The 23,125-nt window shown below is 43.1% G+C and overlaps 1 protein-coding gene and 1 pseudogene across 3 annotated transcripts in view; both read right to left on the bottom strand.

Moving 5' to 3' along the window:
• Positions 1-374: 374 nt before the first annotated feature.
• Positions 375-23,125, bottom strand: part of Grb2 (growth factor receptor bound protein 2) — a 59,664-nt gene continuing 36,913 nt past the window's right edge. For 2 of the 3 annotated variants that reach the window (XM_020156418.2, XM_074045159.1), the window contains exons 3-6: positions 12,400-12,497; positions 6,937-7,059; positions 3,138-3,306; positions 375-2,388 (exon numbers count right to left, since the gene is read on the bottom strand). In XM_020156418.2, the coding sequence (XP_020012007.2) occupies positions 2,203-2,388; positions 3,138-3,306; positions 6,937-7,059; positions 12,400-12,497 (576 nt within the window). In that variant the 3' untranslated portion in view covers positions 375-2,202. The remainder of the gene's footprint in view (positions 2,389-3,137; positions 3,307-6,936; positions 7,060-12,399; positions 12,498-23,125) is intronic. The other variant, XM_020156425.2, reaches the window with a different exon arrangement.
• On the bottom strand, positions 20,827-21,012 carry LOC141414376 (small nucleolar RNA SNORA73 family; annotated as a pseudogene).

Raw genomic sequence — 23,125 nt, 5'->3', positions numbered from 1 at the left:
CCATAACCAGTGTATGTTGAAACCTCTAGTCACAGTCATTTGTCCTTCTGCTCCTTAAGTGGGGGAGAACCAAACAAGCTCAGGTCTTGGTCCTCTGGTCCTCCCAAAGGGTCACCGTGGCCAGGCATGGTTGTGTGCACCTGTAGTTCCAGTGCTTGGGAGGCTGAAGCAGGATTGGTTGAGCCCCGGATAGGGAGACTGCATCTCAAACAAGAACAGCCAAGTTTAGGTCTAGGTTCCCAGAAAACCCAGTCTCTGCCCAGGGGACATAAACTAGGTGAGGTGGAAATAAGGACTCCAGTCTTGTGGCACTGCCCTAACCCCTCAGATTTAAAATTTCATTTTAAGTAAGGGGAAAAAAAAGATACAGAGTGGAGAATTCATTGTATGTTTATTATTCACAGTTAATCACTACCTATCAAATGCTATCTGCAGAGTTAAAGGATTAAGTACATAGGTCATTTTATTTAAACACTGATTCTTTTTTAAATATATACACACAAAACTTAGTTCAGCAAGGCTTCATGATATACACCAATTCCAAAATAAAACAATCAAATGGTCCAGGTATAGAATGCCAGAGATTCCTTTTATAATGGGGGGGGGTAGGGGGAGAAGAGTTGAGTGAGAGAGCAGGAGAGGTGAGAATCAGCTCTATTCACAATCCACAAGCCCCGCCTCCTCCTGGGCCTCAGGCACTCCAATTGCAGTCCACCTCTACAACCAGGGGAGACCCCACTGCGCCTTGTTTTTGTTACGGGAAGAGAGACTGGGTGGAGAGAAACAGTTTACAGGCATATCACTACAAGGAACCGCAAGTTAACAGAAGAGGACAGACCTTTGCAGTGGATTTGGCCTTCCCGTCTCCCTTACTTTGCCTCCCCCAAACTCTCAGGGTGGGGTTTGGGGGTCAGTCAGGAACACAGTCTACTGTGAATGGAGACAGGAATGACCTACAATTCACTGTCCTGCTGCTTACCTAGCAAGTTAGGACACACATGTGAAAGCCAGGACCTAATTTTAAGAGTAAGAAAAATGAAAAGTGAATCCTCTTAATTCACTGCCTAGTGTAGGAGGTGTATAACCCAACAGCAAAACAAGGGCAGTCTGGATGCTAGCTCCCCTCTGGCTTCCCCGTCTTTAAAACCTGCTGACTCCGGACTTTGTGCTGGGGGTCTCTGGGGAAAGAAGTGGCAGATCAGACTGAGACCTGGAGGTCAAGGATTCTGAGCCTGCCCTTACAGCCAGATCGCAGGTGTGGTAGAGCTGCAACCACTCCCACCACAGCCTGGCCAGTGCTCTCCTCATCTCTGAGGGGACCCCAAATATTAAAGCTGAACCTGCAAAGGCTTCTGGCTTCGCACAGGCAGAACGCTCACACTCTCCACTCTACTTGTCTCCTTTCTCTACCCTGCTTTCCCCTCCCCCAAGGGAAAAATATTTACACAGAGTTGGAGACAAATTGGCTGAAGAGCTCTGAATTGCCTTTAACTTACTCTAAAACAAAACAAATAAAAAACAGCACTCATAAAGCAACCCTTGAAATAAGGAAAAAGGCACTATGAAAACGACACCTTCAATAACAACATCTGGAGGAGACACGTGGAGAGGCGCAGGTTTGCAGTTTGACTTTCTCAAGTGCCACAGGCGTGGGCAATGCACCCTCCTTTCCCCGCTGAGTCCAACTGGGGCTGGCAGCAGGTCCCTCCGGCCCTCCTCTGGCAGAGGCTCAACAGCAGGGGCCCCAGCCACCCTGCCCACTCCTTTTTGTGTGTATATATGAAGAACACAGACAAGTTGTTCTTTTTTCAGTCAGTTCCACTAAAACAGACATTTTGCATAGAGAAAATACCAGCCCACTTTGTTTCTTTTCTTTATTATTGGCATCAGCTGGGACTATATGTGGCTTAAACGTCATGCACTGAAGGATAGGAGAAAAAGGACGAGAAAAAGGACACAGGAGGGAAACGGGAGCAGCAGTGAGATCTGTAATAAAAACTCTTAATTCAATAGGTAAGTTTTGGCATTTTGATATCCAACACCCGTTCCCACCCCTCCCCCAAAGTTCCAACCAAAGTGAGATGGTCACCAGTGTGACCCAGCCAGGTGTTCTGAGCTCCCTCATAGGCTGCTGTTAGAGGCAGCTTGTAGGTGTAATTCATTTGTATGTTTTCAATTTCTTTAAATAATCTCTCTTGCTTGTTAGACGTTCCGGTTCACAGGGGTGACATAATTGCGGGGAAACATGCCGGTCTGCCCATGGCAAGCCCCCTTCCACCAATTGGGATCTGAGTTATCCATGACGTGGATGAAGTCTCCCCGGCGGAAGCCCAGCTCACCATCCTCCTGGGGGTCAAAGTCAAAGAGAGCCTGGACGTACGTTGGCTGCTGCAAAAGAGGAGCAGGAGAACATGCAGGAGGCATTCCCAATCCTGCCAAGCCCTTGCAAACTGCACTGCTTACAGGAGGGAGCAGATGCTTGCCAGTCCCCACGTTTCCCATACAGCTACACCCACACAGCCCATTTAGTCTTAAGTGTTCTTTTACCCTGGGGAGCTTCAGTGCAATCAATCACCAATGCTCAAAAACCAGGAGGATATATCTCATTGAGGGTGGCCGAGGGGCCATATTGTCAAGGCGAACAGCAAGACTGCCTGATGAGGGGGAAAGTTGGGATCTCCTCCAAAGATTTACCTAAAAATGTTTGCATCCTACCACTTACAATACCCTAGAAGGTTTTATAGAATCAGAAAGTCTAGAGATGCAATAAAATAAGGTGGTACTGACCACAGCTCAGGGTTGGGATGTTAGCAGTAGGAATGAGTGCAGACCCCACACCCTTCTACATACAATTTGCCTCACAATCTGCATCCGGGGACAGAACATCCCACAGCATGAGCTACGGGCTGTCTCCTTATGGAGACAGGTGGTAAACTAGCAACACTGCCACCGAGAGCACCTCTGATAAAGGCAAAACCACCTCACTTCAAACTTCAGGTCTTCAAGGTGAATTAGGGTAACAGCTGATATGATGCACATGGAAGGTCCAGAAGCAAACCTGTGATCCACCTGCTTGAGGAGCAACTCTTACCTGATGGAAGAGGCCCCAGCTCTCTGCCCCAAACACTTGGGCTTACCTGTGGCACCTGCTCTATATCCCGCAGAAATATCTGCTGGTTCCTAGACACAGATGTCGATCTGTGATAATCTACCAGCTCGTTCAAAGAATTGAACTTCACCACCCAGAGGAAGTACTTTCCAGCTCCATCACGGAGCACCTTGAAGTGCTGCACATCATTTCCAAACCTGGAGAGGCAGAGAAAACATGTGAGCCACCAAAGGGCTCTGTCCTGGCTAGTCAGAGGCTCTCAGCCAGGCAGTAGGGCTGAGGGCACTGCTTTTCTGGTAACACTCTCTCTAACTTGAGGGAATGTTCTGCAGGGGCTGTAGAACAAGCTGCTCTGTTGGCTGGAGAGAGCTGGGACAATCACTGAGCATCCCTGGGACCCCTCCATGACTGATGGTCACTGGAAGCAGTATAAAGAATCCTTCAGACAGGGAAAACCCCACACACCAGTCTGATTCTGAAGATTTTTGTAAGATAAAGAGAGAAAGTACCTACTGCAAGCTTGTGCTCTGCATGGTACCAAATAACAGAGCCTTCCTTCCAAGGACTGTGACTTTAACTCCCTTTTAAGGAGGTTAAACAACCTCTTTAAACAATCAACCAACCAAAAACATGTCATAAGAAATAAGCGAGGAGGGATTGATGGTGTTTTTTTTTTTTTTTTGGCGGGGCGCGTGTTTCTGTTTTCTTTTTTGGTGCCAGAATCAAACCCAGGGCATCACGCATGCTAGGCAAGCACTCCACCACTGAGCTACATCCCAGCCCAAAAGTTTAGTTTTCTCAGAACAAGCCAGGTGCAGTACTTCCATGCTTCAGCTCAGGAGGCTGACACAGGAGGATTGCCAGTTTGAGGTTAGCCTGGGCTATACAGCAAGTTACAGTCCAGTTTGAGCTATACAGAGAAATTCTGTCTTGAAACAAACAAACAAATATCTCAGAACAAAATGACATGCTGAAACAGTAAATGAGGCCTAGGGGAAAAAAAGAAAATAAAAACAAGCACACACATAATGAGGCCTAGGCACCAAAGAAACAAAAGCTCCTTTGCTGCCTAACATGCTCCCTTTTGCACTGGCCAGCCCAAAGAGCAGTGTGACTGACCGGTGCTGGCCCATGGGATCTATCGCGGTGACATCTGGCCAGAACAGATGCTCCACAAGAACTCTGCTGTCTTGTTTACTGCCAAACCCTCTAAAAGCACTCTGAACATTTGTTCAATGAATGGAGACTTCCTTCAGTTTAAATTTAGCTTGAAGAAACCAAATGCTTCCTATAGATAACCCAGCAGGTGGCAGCACTGAGACAGTGAGTACAAGATACTAAATGTTTAGCTGGGTGATTCCCCTTATCCTTGGGAGTTTGATCCAAGACCACCCAGGGGGATGTCTGAAAACACAGATAAAAGCAAACCCTGTATTGATTATGTTTTTCCCTATACATACATACATACAATCCTATAATAAAGTTTAATTCCAGTGAAAGATTAATACTAACAAAACAATTTGTTGTAATAAAAGTTATTTAAAACTGATGAGTTGTTTATTTCTGGAATCTACCATTTTTTACTTTAGGGAACTGCAGTTTAGGGGGGATTTGCCATGCAAGAAGGAAATGTGGATGGTAAGAGAGCTTCATGAGGAAAGGGACATTCAAAGGCCCTGTTTGGCCTCAGAGGCCCCCCCTGCCCTGGGGTGCTGCAGCCACTCCTGAAGTGTAGGAGTAGGATTGACAATAAGCCTTATGTCAACTATTGTGTTTTAAGTCTTTTTTTCCTTGCAGTGCTGGGGATCAAACCCAGGGCCTTGCACATGTTAGGTAAGTCCTCTTGGATCACTAGGCTACATCTCCAGCCCGACCAGTGTCTTTTATTTTTTATTTTTTTTATTCATATGTACATACAATGTTTGGGTCATTTCTCCCCACTCCTCCCATCCCCTCTCTTACCACCCACCCCGCCTCCTCCCTCTGCCCCCTACCCCGTCGATACCCGGTATGACCAGTGTCTTAAATCAGACTCTGAACATCTTAAAACTAGAGAAGTATCTCAGAGTCTTTGATGTTATGTGAACCACCTTTGTAGACATTTGTGCTGTCAAAGGCAGCAATATCATCTGCTTCACATTTTATTTCTCATATAAACACATTAACTCCTTCAAAAGTTTCATTTGACAGAGGAAATGGCTTGGCCTTCCTAGCATGTGCAGCACTGTGCCGGGCAGGCAGGTGGGTCCTCAGCTCAACATCAATTGTCCGGTGGCTCTGGCCACCACTCACTGATTAACTCTGTGCTTCTCACTCTAAGCTTTTAATTTCTACATGGGGAGCATACGACGTAAGGAGAACAGATGAACACAAGCTAATGAGAAGCACAAAAATGATAATTTCACAAACCTACCAAGACCATTTGTTGTATATGTTCAATCAAGCACTTCAAAAAGCTCTTGTTAGAAGAGATAAACTGTGATTATTACATCCAGTTTTAACCTTTTCATATGCTGGGAATAAAAAGTAACTACACTGCTAATATATTTGTGAAGTACTAAAGATCATATCTGAAACCTCTCAAATCTTTGCTTGGCAACAGAACACAACTACAGTTTTTTTTACCCCCTGTACTGGAGTTTGCCAGGCAGGTGCTCAACCACTTGAGCCAACACCTCCGGCCTATTTGTTTTATTATTTTTGGGACAGGGTCTTGATTTTACCCAGGTCAGCCTGGACTGTGATCCTTACATTTATGCTTTGCTGTGAAGCTAGAATCACAGGTGCACAGCCATTGGTTATGATGAGGTCTCAAGAACTTTTTGCTTGGGCTGGCCTCAAAACCACGATTCTCCCGATCTCAGTGGGTACAAATATAAATCTTAATTTACATTTCAAAAACCCCTATACTTTAGCTACATATTGGTCCTAAAATGAGACATTCAGTACATTCTTGAAACTGAAAAGTCTTATGCTTTGTATCATTTGCAAATGGAAAGATGGTTTATTGTCATCCTTAAAAGGAAAAAAAATTTAATGTAATCTATAATACAATAGTGAGCTGAATATTTAATCATCTAGGTTAAACTTCTTTGTATATAAATAATGAAATGATTTGTAAGATTCCCAGGAGAGGGTATCCTATGATAATGTATTAACCGGAAAAGGACCGAATGTGAAAAAATGATGGAAATTACAATTTAACTCAAAATCTTAATTTCACAAATGAAATATAATTGGCATAGACTCCTTAAAGTTCCAATTTATATTTGGCCTGCTTCCTAAGGGAGCAAGTGTCCCTATTTCCCCCATTTCCTGCTCTTCAGTTCCCCTTCACATTTAAACTTGTCCCAAATCCCTCAGGGTCCTGGGCACGGTGGCTCATGCCTGTAATCCCAGCTACTTGGGAGGAGGAGACAGGGAGGATAGAGGTTGGAGGCCAGCCCAAATCCCTTGTGGTAGCTTTTTCAAGTTAATGTGAGGTAGGATGGGGCTGTCTGTCTGGTAAAGGCAGTTGACAGGGCGAGCTGTCACTACTGCACAGTGGCAGAAGCTCCATGCCAGAAGGAGGAGTGGCGGGACTTAGGGAAAACTGGCCAGGGCGGGCCATCTGAGGAGCCGCAACTCAGCTCCTGAGACTCCTTTTACTGGGTGCTCACTACCCAGCAATGCCAGAACTAAGTTTTAGAGGAACCAAAAAGTTAGGATTTTAATGTAAAATCAGTCTACTGATTAGGCTAAGCCTCTACCAGTTTGTGTGCTGACAGACACCTGACCAGTAGCCTCACAATTTAGCCTAAGACCAGCCTCTGGCGGGAAATACTTACTTGACAGAGAGGGAAAAATCCCCAGGCGCACTCTCACTCTCGCGGATCAGAAAGGCCCCATCATGCCTCTGTTTGCTAAGCATTTCTTCTGCCTTGGCTCTGGGGATTTTGCCAAAAAACCACCTAAGGAAGGAAGGCAAGCCAGTCAACATCTGCTTCCCCACAAAGAAACGGGATGTCCAGCCCTGAATGTCAGTAGTAGGACACTCCTTGCCAGAGGAAGAGGCTCGCTTTTCACCCTCTGGTCTCACTGTGCCCAAGTTGGAACAACGCAGGCTTGCACCTTCCTGAGAGATGGACCTTCAAACAACAGTGTCACTCACCCACTTTCCAGAACTCAACTCAAGACACTATTGCAGGTCACTGTTTTTGTGGAGGGAGACACTTAAAAATAAACCTCTTTGGCTGGGGAGTGGCTCAAGTGGTAGAGTGCCTGCCTAGCTAGTGTGAGGCCCTGAGTTCAAAACCCAGCACCACCAAAAAAAAAAAAAAAAAAAAAGTTTCCTAAGTCAAAGCCCACCCGCCCCCAACTGACTTGTCAGAAAGGCACACTGGGAAAGTCCATGCCCCTTTTTTGCAGCCACTGAATAAGGCTACAGTTTTGCCACAGAAGGAACAGGGGTGTGGAGGAGAGAGCCTGGAAGGTCCAGAAGTTGGAGGCAGGGCTATTTCTGCTGTGAGAGAGCAGTTTCTACTTTGGAGAAAAAGAAGGTCAGCATTCCTCTCTGGGGTCAATGCTCAGTTCAGTGTTGGGTTTTCAAAGCCATTAGTAAGGGCAGGGTGTGGCTCAGTGGTACAGCACTCATCTAAAATGCAGAAGGCCCTTGGTTCGGTTCAATCCCCAATACCACATGTCCATACAACAACAACAACAACAAAAAAAAAACCAAAAAACACCAAACAAACAAAAAAACTAGGACAACAGAATTTATCACCTGAAGAGCAGCTAGCCGCAAAATTAAGATTTTGCATTCGAAGCAGTTTATAGACTCTTTTGCTCCCCATGCTAATTCACTTTGACCAGAAGAAAAAGTGGCTGAATTCACTGAAAACTGTGAGAGCAACTAGCCTGTATCTCACAGGAGAAAAGGGGATGATGCCTTTAAAAGAACTCAAGGTCATGGCTGTCATGGCTGCCTAGCTACTTCAAATGGAGACCATTACTAATTAGGGTAGAGGAACTGGGAAGACAACATTCCCTTTTCACAATCATCTTCAATGTTTTACTATTTTTAAAAAGCAAAACCGTTATTTATAGCCAAGAAAGACCTACCTTACATGGTAACTAGAATTCGTTTAATATGTAAACGGCAGTAGCAAAGCTACCAACCTATTAAAATTATAAATCTGTTATGTTTATCTTATAAGCAACCATACTGCAAGATGTCTCCAAAATATTATTCTATACAAAAGGTCAAGCAGAAAGATGCCAGATGCTGGGAGAGACACCCAAAGGTTGTCCACAGGAACCTAAACACCCCTAAATCTAGTACTCGTGTCATTGTCACTTTGCAGGCTCTGACGCCATGCTGCAGAGGAGTTGGTACAACAAATACTGAAGGGTAAATCCTGCAGTGCTTAGGAACCAGAGTAGATTGATTTCGAAAGATGGAAGTATGGAGGGCATATAGACATTTGCTGGTCTCTGGTGCTTTTGAGGGTTAACTGTACTTACGCAAAGTTAATACATCTAACCACCACCACTCTTCATTTCCATAGTACTTTATGTCATTTATAAATTTGATAAGCCTTCTCTTAAAACTACTTATTTACTTTGTGGTGCTAGGGATGGAACCCCACAGAGTGCTAGGTAAACACTCTGCCACTGACCTATACCCCAGCCCTTCTGATTTTGAGATAGTCTTGCTAAATGGACCAGGCTGGCCTCCACCAGTCAATCCTCCTGCCTCAGCCTCTCAAGTGCTGGGATTACAGATGAGCCACCATCCATGGCCCTCTAAAGTTCCTTACATAAGGGGGAAGGTCAAGACTCTTGTCAGCATTAGTAACTATAACTTTCCAAGAAATGTGGCCTTTACTATCTTTTCTCAATAGTCTGATTCAACCCCAGCACACCTGGAATCCTAGCTACTCAGGAAGGAGGCGGAGGTAAGAATATTGAGTTCGAAGCCAGCCCATGCAAAGCTAGCAGGATCCTGTTTTTAAAAAGGGCTGGGGGCATAGTTCAAGTGGTAGAGTATTTGCCTGGCACGCTCAAGGTCCTGGGTTCAATCACCCATAAAGACATAAATAAAAAAAGTCTCATTTAAAAATGCTTATATTGGGCTGGAGGTGTGGCACAAGTGATAGAGGGCCTGTTTTGCAAGCACAAAGCACTAAATTCAAATTTGAGTCACATCAAAAAAAAAAAAAAAGGGCTTACGTAATCTGAAGAAAAACAAGAATTTAGAGCCACAGGTGCTTGCTATAAAAATTATAGTATGATGTTCTGCTGAATTCCCTTGCAGTCTGAAAATATGGAAACGAAGGGAAACTTGGGTTGATTTTGTTTATCATTGGATCTAGTGAAGCAATCTGTAAGTCATGGTGCTTGGTTTAATCCTGCCCTGTTTTTTCCATGGCCTAAACCCAGGACTGTTTTTTGTTTCCAGTATTAGAGATTGAACACAGAGCTTTGTGTGTGCTAGGCAAGTGCTCTACTACTTGAACTATGCCTTATATGCCCCAGCCACCACCCTCCCTTTTTTGTGGTACTGGGGTTTCAACTCAGGACCTTGCTATTGTTAGGCAGGCATTCCACTATTTGAGATACACACCCACCCAGTCCTGTGTTTTGTTTTTGAGATAGGGTCTTAATAACTTTGCCATGGGTTGGCCTTGAACTCATGATATGCCTGCCTTCACTGCCTGAGTGCTGGGATTACTGGTGTCTGTTTCCCACCACAAGTGGCTTAAGAATCAGCAACTCAACCCCATTCCCACCTCCAGTGCTGAGAATCAAGCCTAGGGCTTCACACTCTACTACTGAGCTATAATTTGAGCCCCTGAACCCCAATGGGCTGTTAAAAGAAAAATTTTAAGCCAGCCACGATGGCACACACAGGTAGTCCTAGTACTTGGGAGGCTGAGGCAGGAGGATCACTTGAGTCCAGGAAATGGAGACCAGCCTGGGCAACATAGTGAGAACCTGAATAGAAAAAAAAAAAAAATCCCCCAAAATACAAAGAAAAGGGAAAAAGTTAAAAGGAAGAACAGGCTGGCAGAATGGCTCAAGTGGTAGAGGGCCTGCCTAGCAAGTGTAAGGACTTGAGTTCAAACCCTAGAACCACAAAATAAATAAATGAATAAGTAAGTAAATAAGTAAGTAAATAAATAAATAATATAATAGAAGAGTGACTGTAAATGGCTGGTCCTTTATAGAAAAAGTTGAAATACCCCTCGATCAAGGGTTTATTCTGAATAGGAATGATAGAAACAGAAGTGCACAGATTATCTGGCTTACATGGATATGAGCCCAGTGAGGATGTGTGGCTCTTCTCCTCCCATGGCCACTGCACGATGCTTCTCTAGTACAGTGCACTCCATGATGCTGTCCATGAAAACCCACACACATCTCCTAATGCATGTACTGAGACTAAAGGCTGTAGAACGCATACCTCACATATGAAATTTATGATCAGCTTCTTGGAGCTTCTGGTTTGTCATCAACTGTGCCTGCCTCTTAGTACCCTGGGCAGACTGCATATTGGCTCCCAATTTTATGCAACAGGGATCTCGAGTAAGGGACATTATAAACCTACAGACAGAGGTCCAGTAATCTTACGCACATATTCCACTGAAGATTCAATAATGCTTTTGAACTTTATTATCAAGAATTTCAGTCCTCCTAGCTACTCAGGAGGTAGTGATCAGGAGGATCACAGGTGAGGCCAGCCAGGGCAAATAGTTCGACAGACCCTATCTCGAAAATACCAAGCACAAAAAATAGCTTGTGGAGTGGCTCAAGTGGTAGTCAAGCAAGCATGAGAGTGAGTTCAAACCCCAGTACCACCAAAAAAAAAAAAAAAAAATTCAGTCCAAGTATCAACTGAATGTTACTGAGCCATTATACGTAAAAGCAAGCTGCAAATTACAGTGGAAGACAGAATGAGAGGACATAAGTTTCCCAAGGAACTTAAAATTTTTGGGGGGCAGGGGGATCAAACTCATGCTGATGAAGAGACAAGGTAGTACAAGTTCTAAACAAAAACAAGAAAACTATACAAATGAGATCAGTCTTTACCTTTTAAATCACACCATGCTACATTTATCTAGGAGCATTATGAAATGCCTGGCTCTCAAAGTAAAAAGAAGTTCCCTTGAGGACCTCTCAACGCCCTCCCCTCCACCCCCAAATCAACATCTCTCTATCCCCCTGCAGGCTAGCTCAACCTTCCATCTCCAGGTTAATACTTCCTGGATGTGATCTCAAATGCACCCCTGGAGTGATGTGGGGACTTTATTATATATACCATAAGTTAAGTGTGGACACAATGCCCCGACACCTCGCATAGCTCTGCCATATAATAAACGCTTTCTAAGACTTTACTGCCAGGGCATGAACTCAACTGATAGTTTTATGGGAGGCTCCTGAATCATTTGTTTCATTTCACAGAAGACAAATTATCTTCTTGGAACAGGCTCAGAATTTGGTTCCTAAGTAGTTTCTGACCTACATTTAGTTGCTACCAGTTGTGACCTCTGCAAGGACTACATGTGTGGGGCAAGCTTATGTATTGCTCCACAGTTTTTTGCACTTTCACAATGAGAGCTATAATCGCCAATTACTGTACTGAATAAAAACATTTCTAAATTGTAGGATAAACTTTCCTAATTTGTAGGATAAAGAAGAACAAATTACATGACTCTGTAGGTCCCTCCTTGCTGAAGTACTGTTTTTGATGATCATTGACGGCTATTAATCTAAAATGTATACCAGTCAGGCATGGGTGGCTCACGCCTGTAATCCTAGCTACTCAAGAGGCAGAGTTCAGGAGGATTTCATTGCAAGTCAGCTGGGAAAATTGTTCACGAGACCCTAGTTCAAAAATACCCACCACAAAAAAGGGCTGGCAAAGTGGCTCAAGTGGTAGAGTGCCTGCCTAGCAAGTTCAAACTCCACCACTGCCAAAAATAAAAAAATTAAAAAAAACTATATAGCATTATTACTGCTCTTGGATCAAGTGTAAAATGTATACCATTACTGTGGTTATATCGCAAGAGGTAGAACCAACCGTGAGGGTCTGAATTCAGTCCCCCGTACTGCCAAAAAAAAAAGTATACCACTACTATTATATTATCATTACATGCTACTATTAAACATGCAAAATCATTGTATTGGGTTAATTCCCTGGGAAGGCAGAATGAACAGTATGATATCCATTCCAGCGGTCTCAATTTTAAAAACTATTTGGAACAGGCCGGTGGGTCCCCTACTTGGGAGACCAGTGGAGCACAACTTACGGATGTGGTTTCATTTCTATGTAGTTCTTGGGAATGAAGCCGTCCTTCCCATTGAGCTCTGCCTTGTACCAGTTCTGATCACATTCTTCATTTAAAACCTGGAAAGAAATAAAAAGGGTAAAAAGTCAAACTTTTTTTCCCCCTTTTAGAAGGGAAGCATGAAACAACTGTGCTCCTTGTAGGTTTATCAAAGGTCTTATTTGAAGTATTATCAGCTACATGATGTAAGATTTCTTGGAACTTCAACTAGCATTACATTAAACTCTGTGACAATTAAAAAGAAATTGTTTCTAGAAATGATAGGTCAGGCTCTGAAACACTAGAATTAAACTCTCAGCAGGAAAACAAAAGAATGACAGGGGAAAATAATATATATATTTTTCCAGGACTGGGGATTGAACTCTGGGCCTCTAAGCATTCTACCTCTTGAGCCACGCCCTCAGTCCTAGATTAGCATTTTTTAAAGAAAAGTAGAGAGTAGATTCTGGGAAACAGCAGATAATGCTACTGGAGAGAAAATGAAGCCTGACAGATTAAACAAGTCTGCAATCTGGGAGAGAGAGGTGTAACAGGAGAAGCCAGCAGAAAGAGGGCAACTTTTAGCTTTCTCTGGAGAGCTCCAAGCCAACCTCCAGGATCCACAGTGATCCCATCCTGGGATTCCCCAGTAGCTTCTCCAGGTTCCTGCAAGTGTGGGTCAGCACCAAGAAGCTCTGCAGTGCTGCTGCTCCTGAGCACAACCATGGGCCCTGTATGGGAAAACTGCTTAGTGACCAAGCCTGGCAAGTCCTACCAGCACAATTCAGGTAAAACACTTGGAGAGCCTGAACTTGAGCCACTGCATCCTACAGATGTAAAAACACACCTAGAAAAATGGAATGGCCATCTAAGTTATGAGCTAGTGACCTCATACAGCAGAAAACTACACGAACTTTAGTGGGATGCCAGTGGCTAGCTACTCAGGAGGCAGCTACCTCAGGAGGCAGGGCAGGAAGTTCGAGGTTCAAAGCCAGCCCAAGGCAAACAGTATACAAGACACTATCTTGAAAAAACCCACCACAAAAACAGGGCTGGTGGAGGAGCTCAAGTGGTAGAGTGCCTGTCTAGTAAATGTGAGGCCCTGAATTCAAACCCCAGTACTGGGAAAAAAAAAAAAAAAAAAAATCACACCCAGATCTATAGATTCCAAATGAATGTTTTCTCCTATGAGACAGACAGGCAGAAAAGGCCACAAGACTAATCTGTAGAGTAATATGAGGAGCAGAACAGAACTTAGTGGATAAATGCCACTTCATGAATTCTAGACTTTTAACAAAAGTTAAAGGGCAGAAGGCACAAAGTTGGTTTCTCTTTTTTTTTTTTTTTTTTTTTTTTGTGATGGGACTGGGGTTTGAACTCAGGGCTTCATACTTGCTAGGCAGGTTTGAGTCACTCAGTCATTCCTATTTTGTACTGAGTATTTTCCAGATAGGGTCTTGAGAACTATTTGTCTGTACTGGTTTCAAACTATGATCCTGAGTAGTTAGGATTACAGGTGTGAGCCACTGGCACCAGGATAAAGTTTTTCTTTTTCTTTTTTTTTTTTTTTTTTGTTGCTGTGCTGGAGTTTGAACTCAGGGCCTACACCTTGAGTCACTACCAGTCCTATTTTTGTGATGAGTTTTTTTCAAGATAGGGTCTTGCAAACTATTTGCCCAGTCTGGCTTTGAACGGAGTTCCTCCTGACCTCTGCCTCCTGAGAAGCTAGGATTACTGGTGTGAGCCAGTGCCTGATGCTTAAAGTTGGTATCTAAAAGACAAAATAGAAACATGAGCACAATCTCAAAATGGTGAGCAAAGGAGATGCTAACGAGTACAATAAACAATAACATTTTGGTAAAATTCTGTACAAAATGATTTTATTTGAGATGATGAATGGTACTATTCTCATAGCCAAATTAGAAACTGGAGTGTTTTAAAAGTGGCTGATGACATTTCAAAGGGACATACAACATTAGAAAGGGCAGATGAGGTTGATAGGTAACCAACCGGGAGGAGAGGAGCTACTTTAAAAGCTGCCTAATGCTAGGGCTTTGCTATCTACCAAAAAGAAAGGCTTGAAGGAAATGAGGCCCGACAAGGGTTTTGCACAGCATTATCATCTGATAATAACCATAGCAATGAAAGACCAGTATATTTATGAAAAAGAGCTTTTCAAAATGTCTCCGGAATTCCTGAACTGGTGAGGTACAGTCACACTGTAGAGTTCTCAGAAGACAAAGGAGAGGCAGGATGACTAGGAGCTGACTGTGACCTATTTGGCATCAAAACAGAGTAAGGGAATCACTTAGAAAAGGCTACTTTGATTTGTAACCAAGAGCTTGCAGAAAAAGACAACTGGGTCTCTGCCGGGAGCTCCCAGAGCTGCACATTTTTATTGTCACCTTTACCAAGATACAGGCAAATCCTGTATCCCCTCTGCCAATAAGTGAAAGTCCATGGCAACTCTCAGATTTGAAACCAATTCAGAACTATAGTTTTCTATAGAACAAAACTACTCTGTTTTAGTGTGCTTTTCTCTCCCAGAAGGCAGGGAAAGATGGAATTAACATAAAGCTGAGTGCACAAATGGTTACAAGTCTAGTTATCTGGAAATTTATAGGCATTGCTGTACATGGCTCTAAATCTTTTTACTCTAGATAGGTAAATAATTTTTTTTTTTTTTTTGGTAATACTGGGGTCTGAATTCAGGGCTTCATACTTGCTAGGCCAGTCTGCCTGCTAATCTCTTTACTGTAAAATTTGGAAAGAGGCTGGTTCGGTTGAGGCAATGCTCCAGAGGAGGAATGCACCTACTAAGCCTGGGCCACACTGGGAGTCAGGGACCAGGAAAACTTTTATAACTTAAGAATTAAGTTTTATTCAAATGCTTAAGCATACAAATAAGCAAAGGACACAAATTTATCTTAAGTAAGTTTAAAGTTGAGCGAGACAGCGACCGAAGCCATCCGCGGGTGTGCGTGCCTCTGAAGCCTGTGGTTCCACATGAAAACTCCTGGTCCCTCACCCTCACAAACAGCGTTTGAGGCCTGATCTGAGGCTGAGAGTGAGGAAGCTGCTTCAGCCACCATTTCCCAGCAGGAGACATTCAGTGCTTGCTCATCCATCACCTCCTGACACACAGGTGAGCTCACCAACCCATGTTCCCTCCACTTTGAGAATTCCAAGGAATTGTTTTGTCCATTACCTCACAGCTGCATTTTCCTCCCAGCCCCCACATTCCCTTGAATTATGACTCGGTAGCCACACAAGCCCTTTGGTTTAACGGAAGCAGATTGATTGAGAGATGAGATTATGAAAGGAGGAAGAGCAAAATTTCAGTGAAGGGTTCCCCCCACCCCCAAAGACACTCTGAAAGTAATGTTAGCCCAAATCAGGGAGAAATTTAAGAGATGAGGAATGATGGGAGTTTTACACAGGCAAGTTAAACATATTGCAGTCAACAGAAGGGGACACAATAAGGACTTCTGAGGTGTTGCTCATGTTTTATTTCTTTACCTGGTGCTACTTATGAGAGTGTGTTATTTGTGAAAAAGCACTTTACTGTTAGATGAACATCTCTGTGTATAAAGTAAATCAAAAATTAGAACTATCTCAAAGAAATACAGTAATATAATTTAGTGCATACATAAGAACTGGGGCCTCACACACTTCATATACAAACTGCAGAGCCCCCAAATACAGGGGGAAGCAGAAGTAACATGGTGAGGACTCAGAAGCTCCCATGATGATAGCTATCATTGCCACTCTGTCAAAAAAAAGTTAATGCCCACAAATAAAACTTTCTTTAACAAGGACAACTCAGAGCATTCACCATGTTCAATCGGTTCTATGTGTGAAATTGCCTCCCATTCTACAATATGAGAATTTGATGACAGTATGTCACTACTGCTAAATGAACTTGTCATTTACTTACTTTCTTTCTGGTGGTAGTGAAGTTTGAACTCTGGGCTTCACACTTATTAGGCAGACGCTCTACCACTTGATTCCACTCTGCTAGCCCTGTCCCTTTTATAATGCTAGGAAAAAGAAGAGCTAGAACTACATTTCTGCACAATTACAGAAAAGCGCTAAGTATCTGGTTTATAAAATGCTGCATTTTGAAAAATGGGAATTTTTTTTTGCCTGAATATATTGTCATTTATATGAACAACAGAAAAAGGAATCTTTATTTTTTTTTTGGTGGGACTGGTGTTTGAACTCAGGCTTCACACTGGCAAAGCACGCGCTCTACCATTCGAGCCACACCTCCAGTCCTCCAGTCCAGTCCATTTTGCTCTGGTTATTTTGGAGATGAGGGTCTTGCAAACTACTTGCTCAGGCTGGCCTTAAACTATGATCCTCCCAATCTCAGCCTCCTATGAAGCTAGGATTACAGGCATGAGCCACCAGCACCTCCTCTTTTTTTGTGAGTTTTGTATTTAAACCAGGCTTTGTACTTGCAAAGCAGGCATTCTACCACTTAAGCTACACCTCCAGTCCATTTTGGAGATGGGAGTCTCATGAACTATTTGTCCAGTCTGGCCTCCAAGCATGATACTCCTGATGTCAGCCTCCCAAATAGCTAGGATTACAGGTGTGAGCCACTGGTTCCTGGCGTTTATTTTGTTTTGTTTTTTTAAAGAAAGAAGCCAATAGTTAAGATCCCATCAAACCTGTCAACACAGACTCTAAATGTTGAACAGCTTGCAGGGTGTTCAACATTTCTTCAGGGAAAAAAATATTCAAAGTTCTACCTGGAAAGCAATTTGTATAAGAGCATTTGTGTATGAAAGATAAGAACAATTACATTTTTAAACCTTTAATAAAAGACTAAAACACTATTTGCAGCTAATCTCTGCATAACAGAAATTCAACATATGCCAGTGAGTTTTCCCCAGTCCTCGTAAGACTCAAAGACTCAGGCAATACCAGCCCAATCCCTAAGTACCAATCCATCTATCCATCTCACGTACTATAGCAGTGACACGTACTATATAATTTCAAGAGCACACACACAGACTTTGAAAAGACTTCACCCCAAGAACAAACTACATGGCCTTGGCAAGGGTAACTGTCCTGGGAGAGCCATTTAGAATCTGTTCTCTTCAGTTGCTGTTACATGTTAGAAACTATCAGAATGCTTGTCATCCTTCCTTAGTGTGGGCACTGACTCAGTCTCCAGCCACACTGATTCATTACCAACGCTTTGAGTAAGTGCCTTACCACTCACCACTCCATCTGTTACAGGTTTGTTCGGCATGAGAAACAGCTTAGCTATGCTGCTTGCTATCCCTGTGTGCCAAACCATGAAAAATACCCACAATCAGACAAGTCACTATGAACTAACTTTCTCTCTCTTCAAGGTACTGTAGCACAGGCTGGTCTTGAACTTACAATCCTGCCTCCACCTCCAAAGTGCTGGGATGACAGATCTGGTTCATATGAACTTTCATGAAGAGATGACAAATTTAAAGGTAGTTTGGTGGGCTTTGGTCCAACCACAGCCTCCGACTGCTTACCAGGCACACACAGAGCAACAGTTCAAATTTGCCCTGCAGCCTGGTCTAAGGATACAAGGCCTCAGGTCAGTGAAAACACATATAGCACCTTTCCCCAGTCAGGCCAGGGGATTTATACTTGGCCCTTTAAGACCAGCAAGTCAATGGGCTGGTGAAGTGGCTCAAGTGGTAGTGTGTCTGCCTAGTAAGCATGAGGCTCTGAGTTCAAACTCCAGTACTGCCAAAAAAACCCAAAAAACAAAAAACCCAGCAAGTTGAGAAGAAATGAAATGTATTCATAAGTTTAAAAACTCTCCTGATTTTGGTAGATTTATAAAATTGTATGTGAATACTAAATCATGCTGTTTTATCTCCCCCAAACTATGATGTTTTATTAGATGATTAAAAGAAAACCTATTCAAAAAGATTTTTGTTTTGTTTTTTGAGACAGTCTTGTTATGTAGCCCAGGGGGGCCTCGAACTCTTGATCCTCCCACCTCAGCCTCCTGAGTGCTGAGATTACAAATGTTCCACCACATCTTGCTTTTTAAAAAAAGTATATAATGATATAAAATCAAGAGGGTATTTTTACCTTAAATCAATACCTCCCTCAACAAAAGTATGCTCCCTGTGACACAAAATACTATTTTATGTTCTCGCTCTTTTTTTTTTTTTTTTTGTGGTACTGGGTCTTAAACTCAGGGTTTACACCTTGAGCCACTCCACCAGCCCTTTTTTGTGATGGGTCTCTCCAATTCAAACTTCGATCCTCCTGATCTCTGCCTCCCAAGTAGCTAGGACTGCAGGCGTGAGCCACTGGTGCCCAGCTATTTTATGTTCTCTTTGAAATGGATACTTCTGGCTTGGCCTGTAGCTTAAGTCTGTAATCCTAGTTACTTGGGAGGTTGAGATCAGAGGTAGCAGTTCTAGGCCAGCCCAGCCCAGGTAAATAGTTCTTAGATCCCATCTCCAAAATAACCAGATCAAAATGGCTCAATGAGTAGGTTGCCTGCTTTGCAAGTATAAAGCCCCAAGTTCAAACCCCAGTCTCATTTGAAAAAAAAAAAAAAAAAGGCTAGATGTAGTGGAGCACACCTATTTGCTGTTACCACAGCCTGAAGCCAGCCTGTGCACAAACACAAGATCCTGTCAGTAAAAGCAAAAAAAAAAAAAAGGTGGGGCATGGTTCAAGTGGTAGAGTACCTGTCCAGTAAGCTCAAAGCCCTCAGTTTATACCCCAATGCCTCCCAAAAAGAAATGGTATTTCTTAGGAGGCCAGGAGCTCTGAATTCTTGATCTTTTACATCTTTTGTTTTGAGACAGGGACTCACTGTGGAGCTCAAAATGGCCTGGAACTTGAAATCCACCTACCTCAGCCTTTCAAGTGCTGAGATTACAGGTCTGCACCACGAGCACAGCTTGACAGGAATTAATTTGTCAAACTTAGAAATCTGAAGAGCATTTTGTGGTCAAGTCTACCTTCTGACTACTTCATAAAAATTTAAAGCAAACAAACAACCAAAAAAAAATTTTTTAAGGAAAAAACATTTAAAAGGAAAGAAAAAGGAGGCAGGAAGAGAAGAAAGGCAGAGAAAACCCTAAAACTCCCCAATTTTTCACTGACAAAAATCATCCATTACTTTTCAAGTGCCTCTTTCCTGTCACCTTTCTAAGCAGTCACTCTCAGTGGGGTTTATTTTGGAAGAGGAACATTAGTGTGTTAGGAACCAAATGTCCACACATCATAGCTTAAGGCTAAACTAGCTTGTCTTCAATCTATTTAGTATCTGAAATCAGTTCAAATACTCCTATTTTTTTGTTAAAAGTCTTAAGTGGCAGGCAACCTACTATAACTCCAAATTCTTAGCATGGCATTGCAGTGTTCATAATTTGACTATCAACTACTTCTCTGTCCTTATTACCCACTAATTCTCCAATTGAGTTAAGTCCATCTAGTCACCTTACCAAACTCTGAGCACATGTGGTCTCTCTCCTGTGTCCCTGGTAGGGCTATCTTCTTCCTTATCTATTCAGATTCAATTCAGAGCTCACAACCACCTTGGCCACTCTTCTCTCTGCTTCACTTTTATAGTATTTAATGTACGATTACTGTTAATAACATAATCCCTTAGGATACTATATCTACTACTACTTTGTATTGTGCTGGTATGTCTTTCCCCATCCCCCAACCTGCAAATGCCTGTTAGCTAGCTCAACACCCAATACTCACCTGTGTTCCTCACAGCTTACAATGGTATCTGGCATAGTTTGAGGGAGAGACTTGTATATGGGGCTTTTTTGTGAGTATCAGGGTCTAAGGATGATGGAAAGAGAACCACCAATTCTGCTATAATTTAAACATCACTGCTAAAGGGCTACCATGTGGAGTACCTCAAAACACCAAATCTTTTCCACAAACTGCCTATGTGGACTTTTTTTTTTTGGTGGCACTGTGGTTTGAACTCAGAGCCTCATGCTTGCTAGGCAGGTGCTCTTACCACTTAAGCCACTTTTGCCAGCCTTCCCCCCACCTTTTTTTTTTTTGTGTGTGTGTGTGAAGGGCTTTTTCCAGAGAGGGTCCCTGGAACTATTTGCCCAGAGTTGGCTTCAAACCTCGATCCTCATGATCTCTGCCTCCTAAGTAACTAGCTAGCATTACAGGCGTGAGCCACTGGCGCCAGACAAGGTGAACTTTCTTCAACACAAAAAAGTGTAAGGGTGGGGCTGTGGGGGTGGGAAGGAAATTTTAACATTACATGGGTAACTTAAGAGAGAGGAACACAGCTGTCTCTACACATGTGTCCTACTAATCCCACTTGGGGCGGGGCACTTCCTGGAAACGTGAAGATGTTGCTTTGATCTACATGTATGCATTGTGACTACCTTTTTTTTTTGTTGTTGTTGTTAACCTTGTTTCCTGCATGGTTTGTCTACTCAGTCATTGTCCACATGATTCTGAGAAGTCATAGGAATATGCAGGCGCAGACTCAAGGCCCAGCCTTGAGTGGAAAGGGACTGTACATCATGGGGCAGAACTTATGCTCCCGTGTGCCATGTGGACAGATCCTGGGGGGAGTGACTTCCCAGGGTATCCACATTGGATTGTGACTCACTTTTGCAGTGTTTATTTTATAGCTACAACTCTTCCAGAAACATTATTATAAAACCTTGGACTTTTTGATTCTTCCACTGAACAGCAGCAGGACTGACATAGAAAAATGGCTTCTCTTTCTTTCTGTCTCTCCCCACACACATGAATACATCATTATGAGGCCAGGACCACTCAGGCAACTTCTGAAATATAAGACTTGCTCTATGATGTTCACAGATGTTGGAAGTTGAATAATTAGGAAGACTTACCAAATTACAAGCTATTTCTCTTTCTCTGAGGAATTAAGTACTTTAAAAATAAACTAATACCATCCTTGACCTGTCCAAGTTCAGGTGTCATTTGGAAAAGTGCCCATGATATCTCAACAAAACAGGAAGGTAGTTGCCACTTATGTGATATTACCCCACCCAGACAAACCTGGAGGCAGTAAAACCTAAATGTACAGCCAACAGCCCAAAATAAACTCTTTCTACCAAAGGAGTACAAAAATTTCAATACAAAACAACTGTCTTTTGTGCCAAACTGCCCTCCCCCGGCACCCACCTTATTTTGCTGCACTTGATAGTCTGCCTGACTCTAGGTTCCTGGGAGGGTGTCCCTTGCATTCTCAGTTTGCCTAGCTCTGGCTTGGCAGTTTAGCTATACATTGCATCAAAATGCAGAACAAAATAAAAACAAACAGAGCTACCCAGACCAGGCAAGTAGTCATATGTTTGTCACATGTTTTATTCCCTTCCTTCCTTTCCTTCCATTCCTCCCTTCCTTTCTTCCTTGATGGTCCTGGACTTTGAGCTCAAGGCATTATGCTTGCTAGGCAGGTGCTCTTCCACTTGAGCCACACCACCAGTCAATGTCACATGTTTTTCTGATCTTCTCCAGTTCATCAACTTCCCAGTAAATCTACTTACTTCCCAGTGCTTCTGAGGCAGAGAACAGGTGCTTCCAACACCCCCACCCAACTAATGACAACAGAAAGCACTTATTCAATTCTACTTGAGAGCTTATTGATTCAAGAGGCAAACTAAAGGATCAACTGATTTACAATCATTCTGTCACCCAAAACCCAGCTCAGAGAATGATACAGAAAGAAGAAAAAGTTAACTAATCACCAAAATCTGTGTAAGGATCCACCAGTCAGAGAAACTTAAGGCTACAGGTCCTTGCACACAAATGGCTATCATTATCATCATCAGCAGAAAAGGTACATTCAAGTGAGGCACTGGTGGCTCACACCTGTAATCCTAGCTAATGAGGAGGCAGAGATGGGGAGGATGGAGGTTCAAAGCCAGTCCAGACAAACAGTTTGCAAGACCCTATCTTGAAAATATTCAACATGAAAAAGGACTGATTGAGTGGCTCAAGTGGTAGAGCACCTGCCTATCAAGCGTGAGGCCCTGAGTTCAAACCCCAGTACCCCTCCCACAACACACACACACACACACACAGCTACTTCAAAATACATTTTCTATTGCTGAAGCAGTTAATATGATTCAAAATTGGGACAGGTTTATTGTAATCACATGCTAGAAAAAGGGGTACTGGGGAGAGTAGAAAGTTCCTATCTCATGTCCAGGGTGAGGTGAGTGCAGACAGTTAAAGGGAAAGACAACACTGAACTTAGTTAAGTACAGGGCTGAGGAGCGGAAAACAGAGTAAGTGATTCTAGTGGATGGCTCTGTGAGAGAATGCCTCCCAAAGCAAGTGACATTTGGGGGAAGACCAAAGGCTCCTCTGAGTTGGTGTGACAGTGACTATAGCATGCAAGTTGAGTTCAAATGTGGGTGCTCTGGAGGGTCATTTGATGTCACTGAGAGTGCCATGAGCTTTGCATTTTTCAAGCACTACTCTGGCTGCATCTGGAGTGAACTGCAGGAGGGCAGGTAGGCACTACTGTCAGCCCAGTGAGGAGAACAATGGAGGGTGGGCAGCACGGTGTGGGGGAGGGAAGATTTCTGAGTGAGAATCAAAAAGGCTTGAGGAAGTCATCTTCCTCTTTGCCACTTACTTTTTCTGGGAAGTACTTTATAAAAACTGAAAATTGCCTGGCAAATTTCTCTCTTAAATCCATGAGTAAAAAGTATAAACAGGCAGATGA

The sequence above is a fragment of the Castor canadensis genome, chromosome 11, assembly GCF_047511655.1.
Source record: "Castor canadensis chromosome 11, mCasCan1.hap1v2, whole genome shotgun sequence".
In the NCBI taxonomy this organism is placed as follows: Eukaryota; Metazoa; Chordata; class Mammalia; order Rodentia; family Castoridae; genus Castor; species Castor canadensis.
Note: the sequence above shows the minus strand (reverse complement) of the source record. Positions and strands in the feature narration are given on the sequence as shown.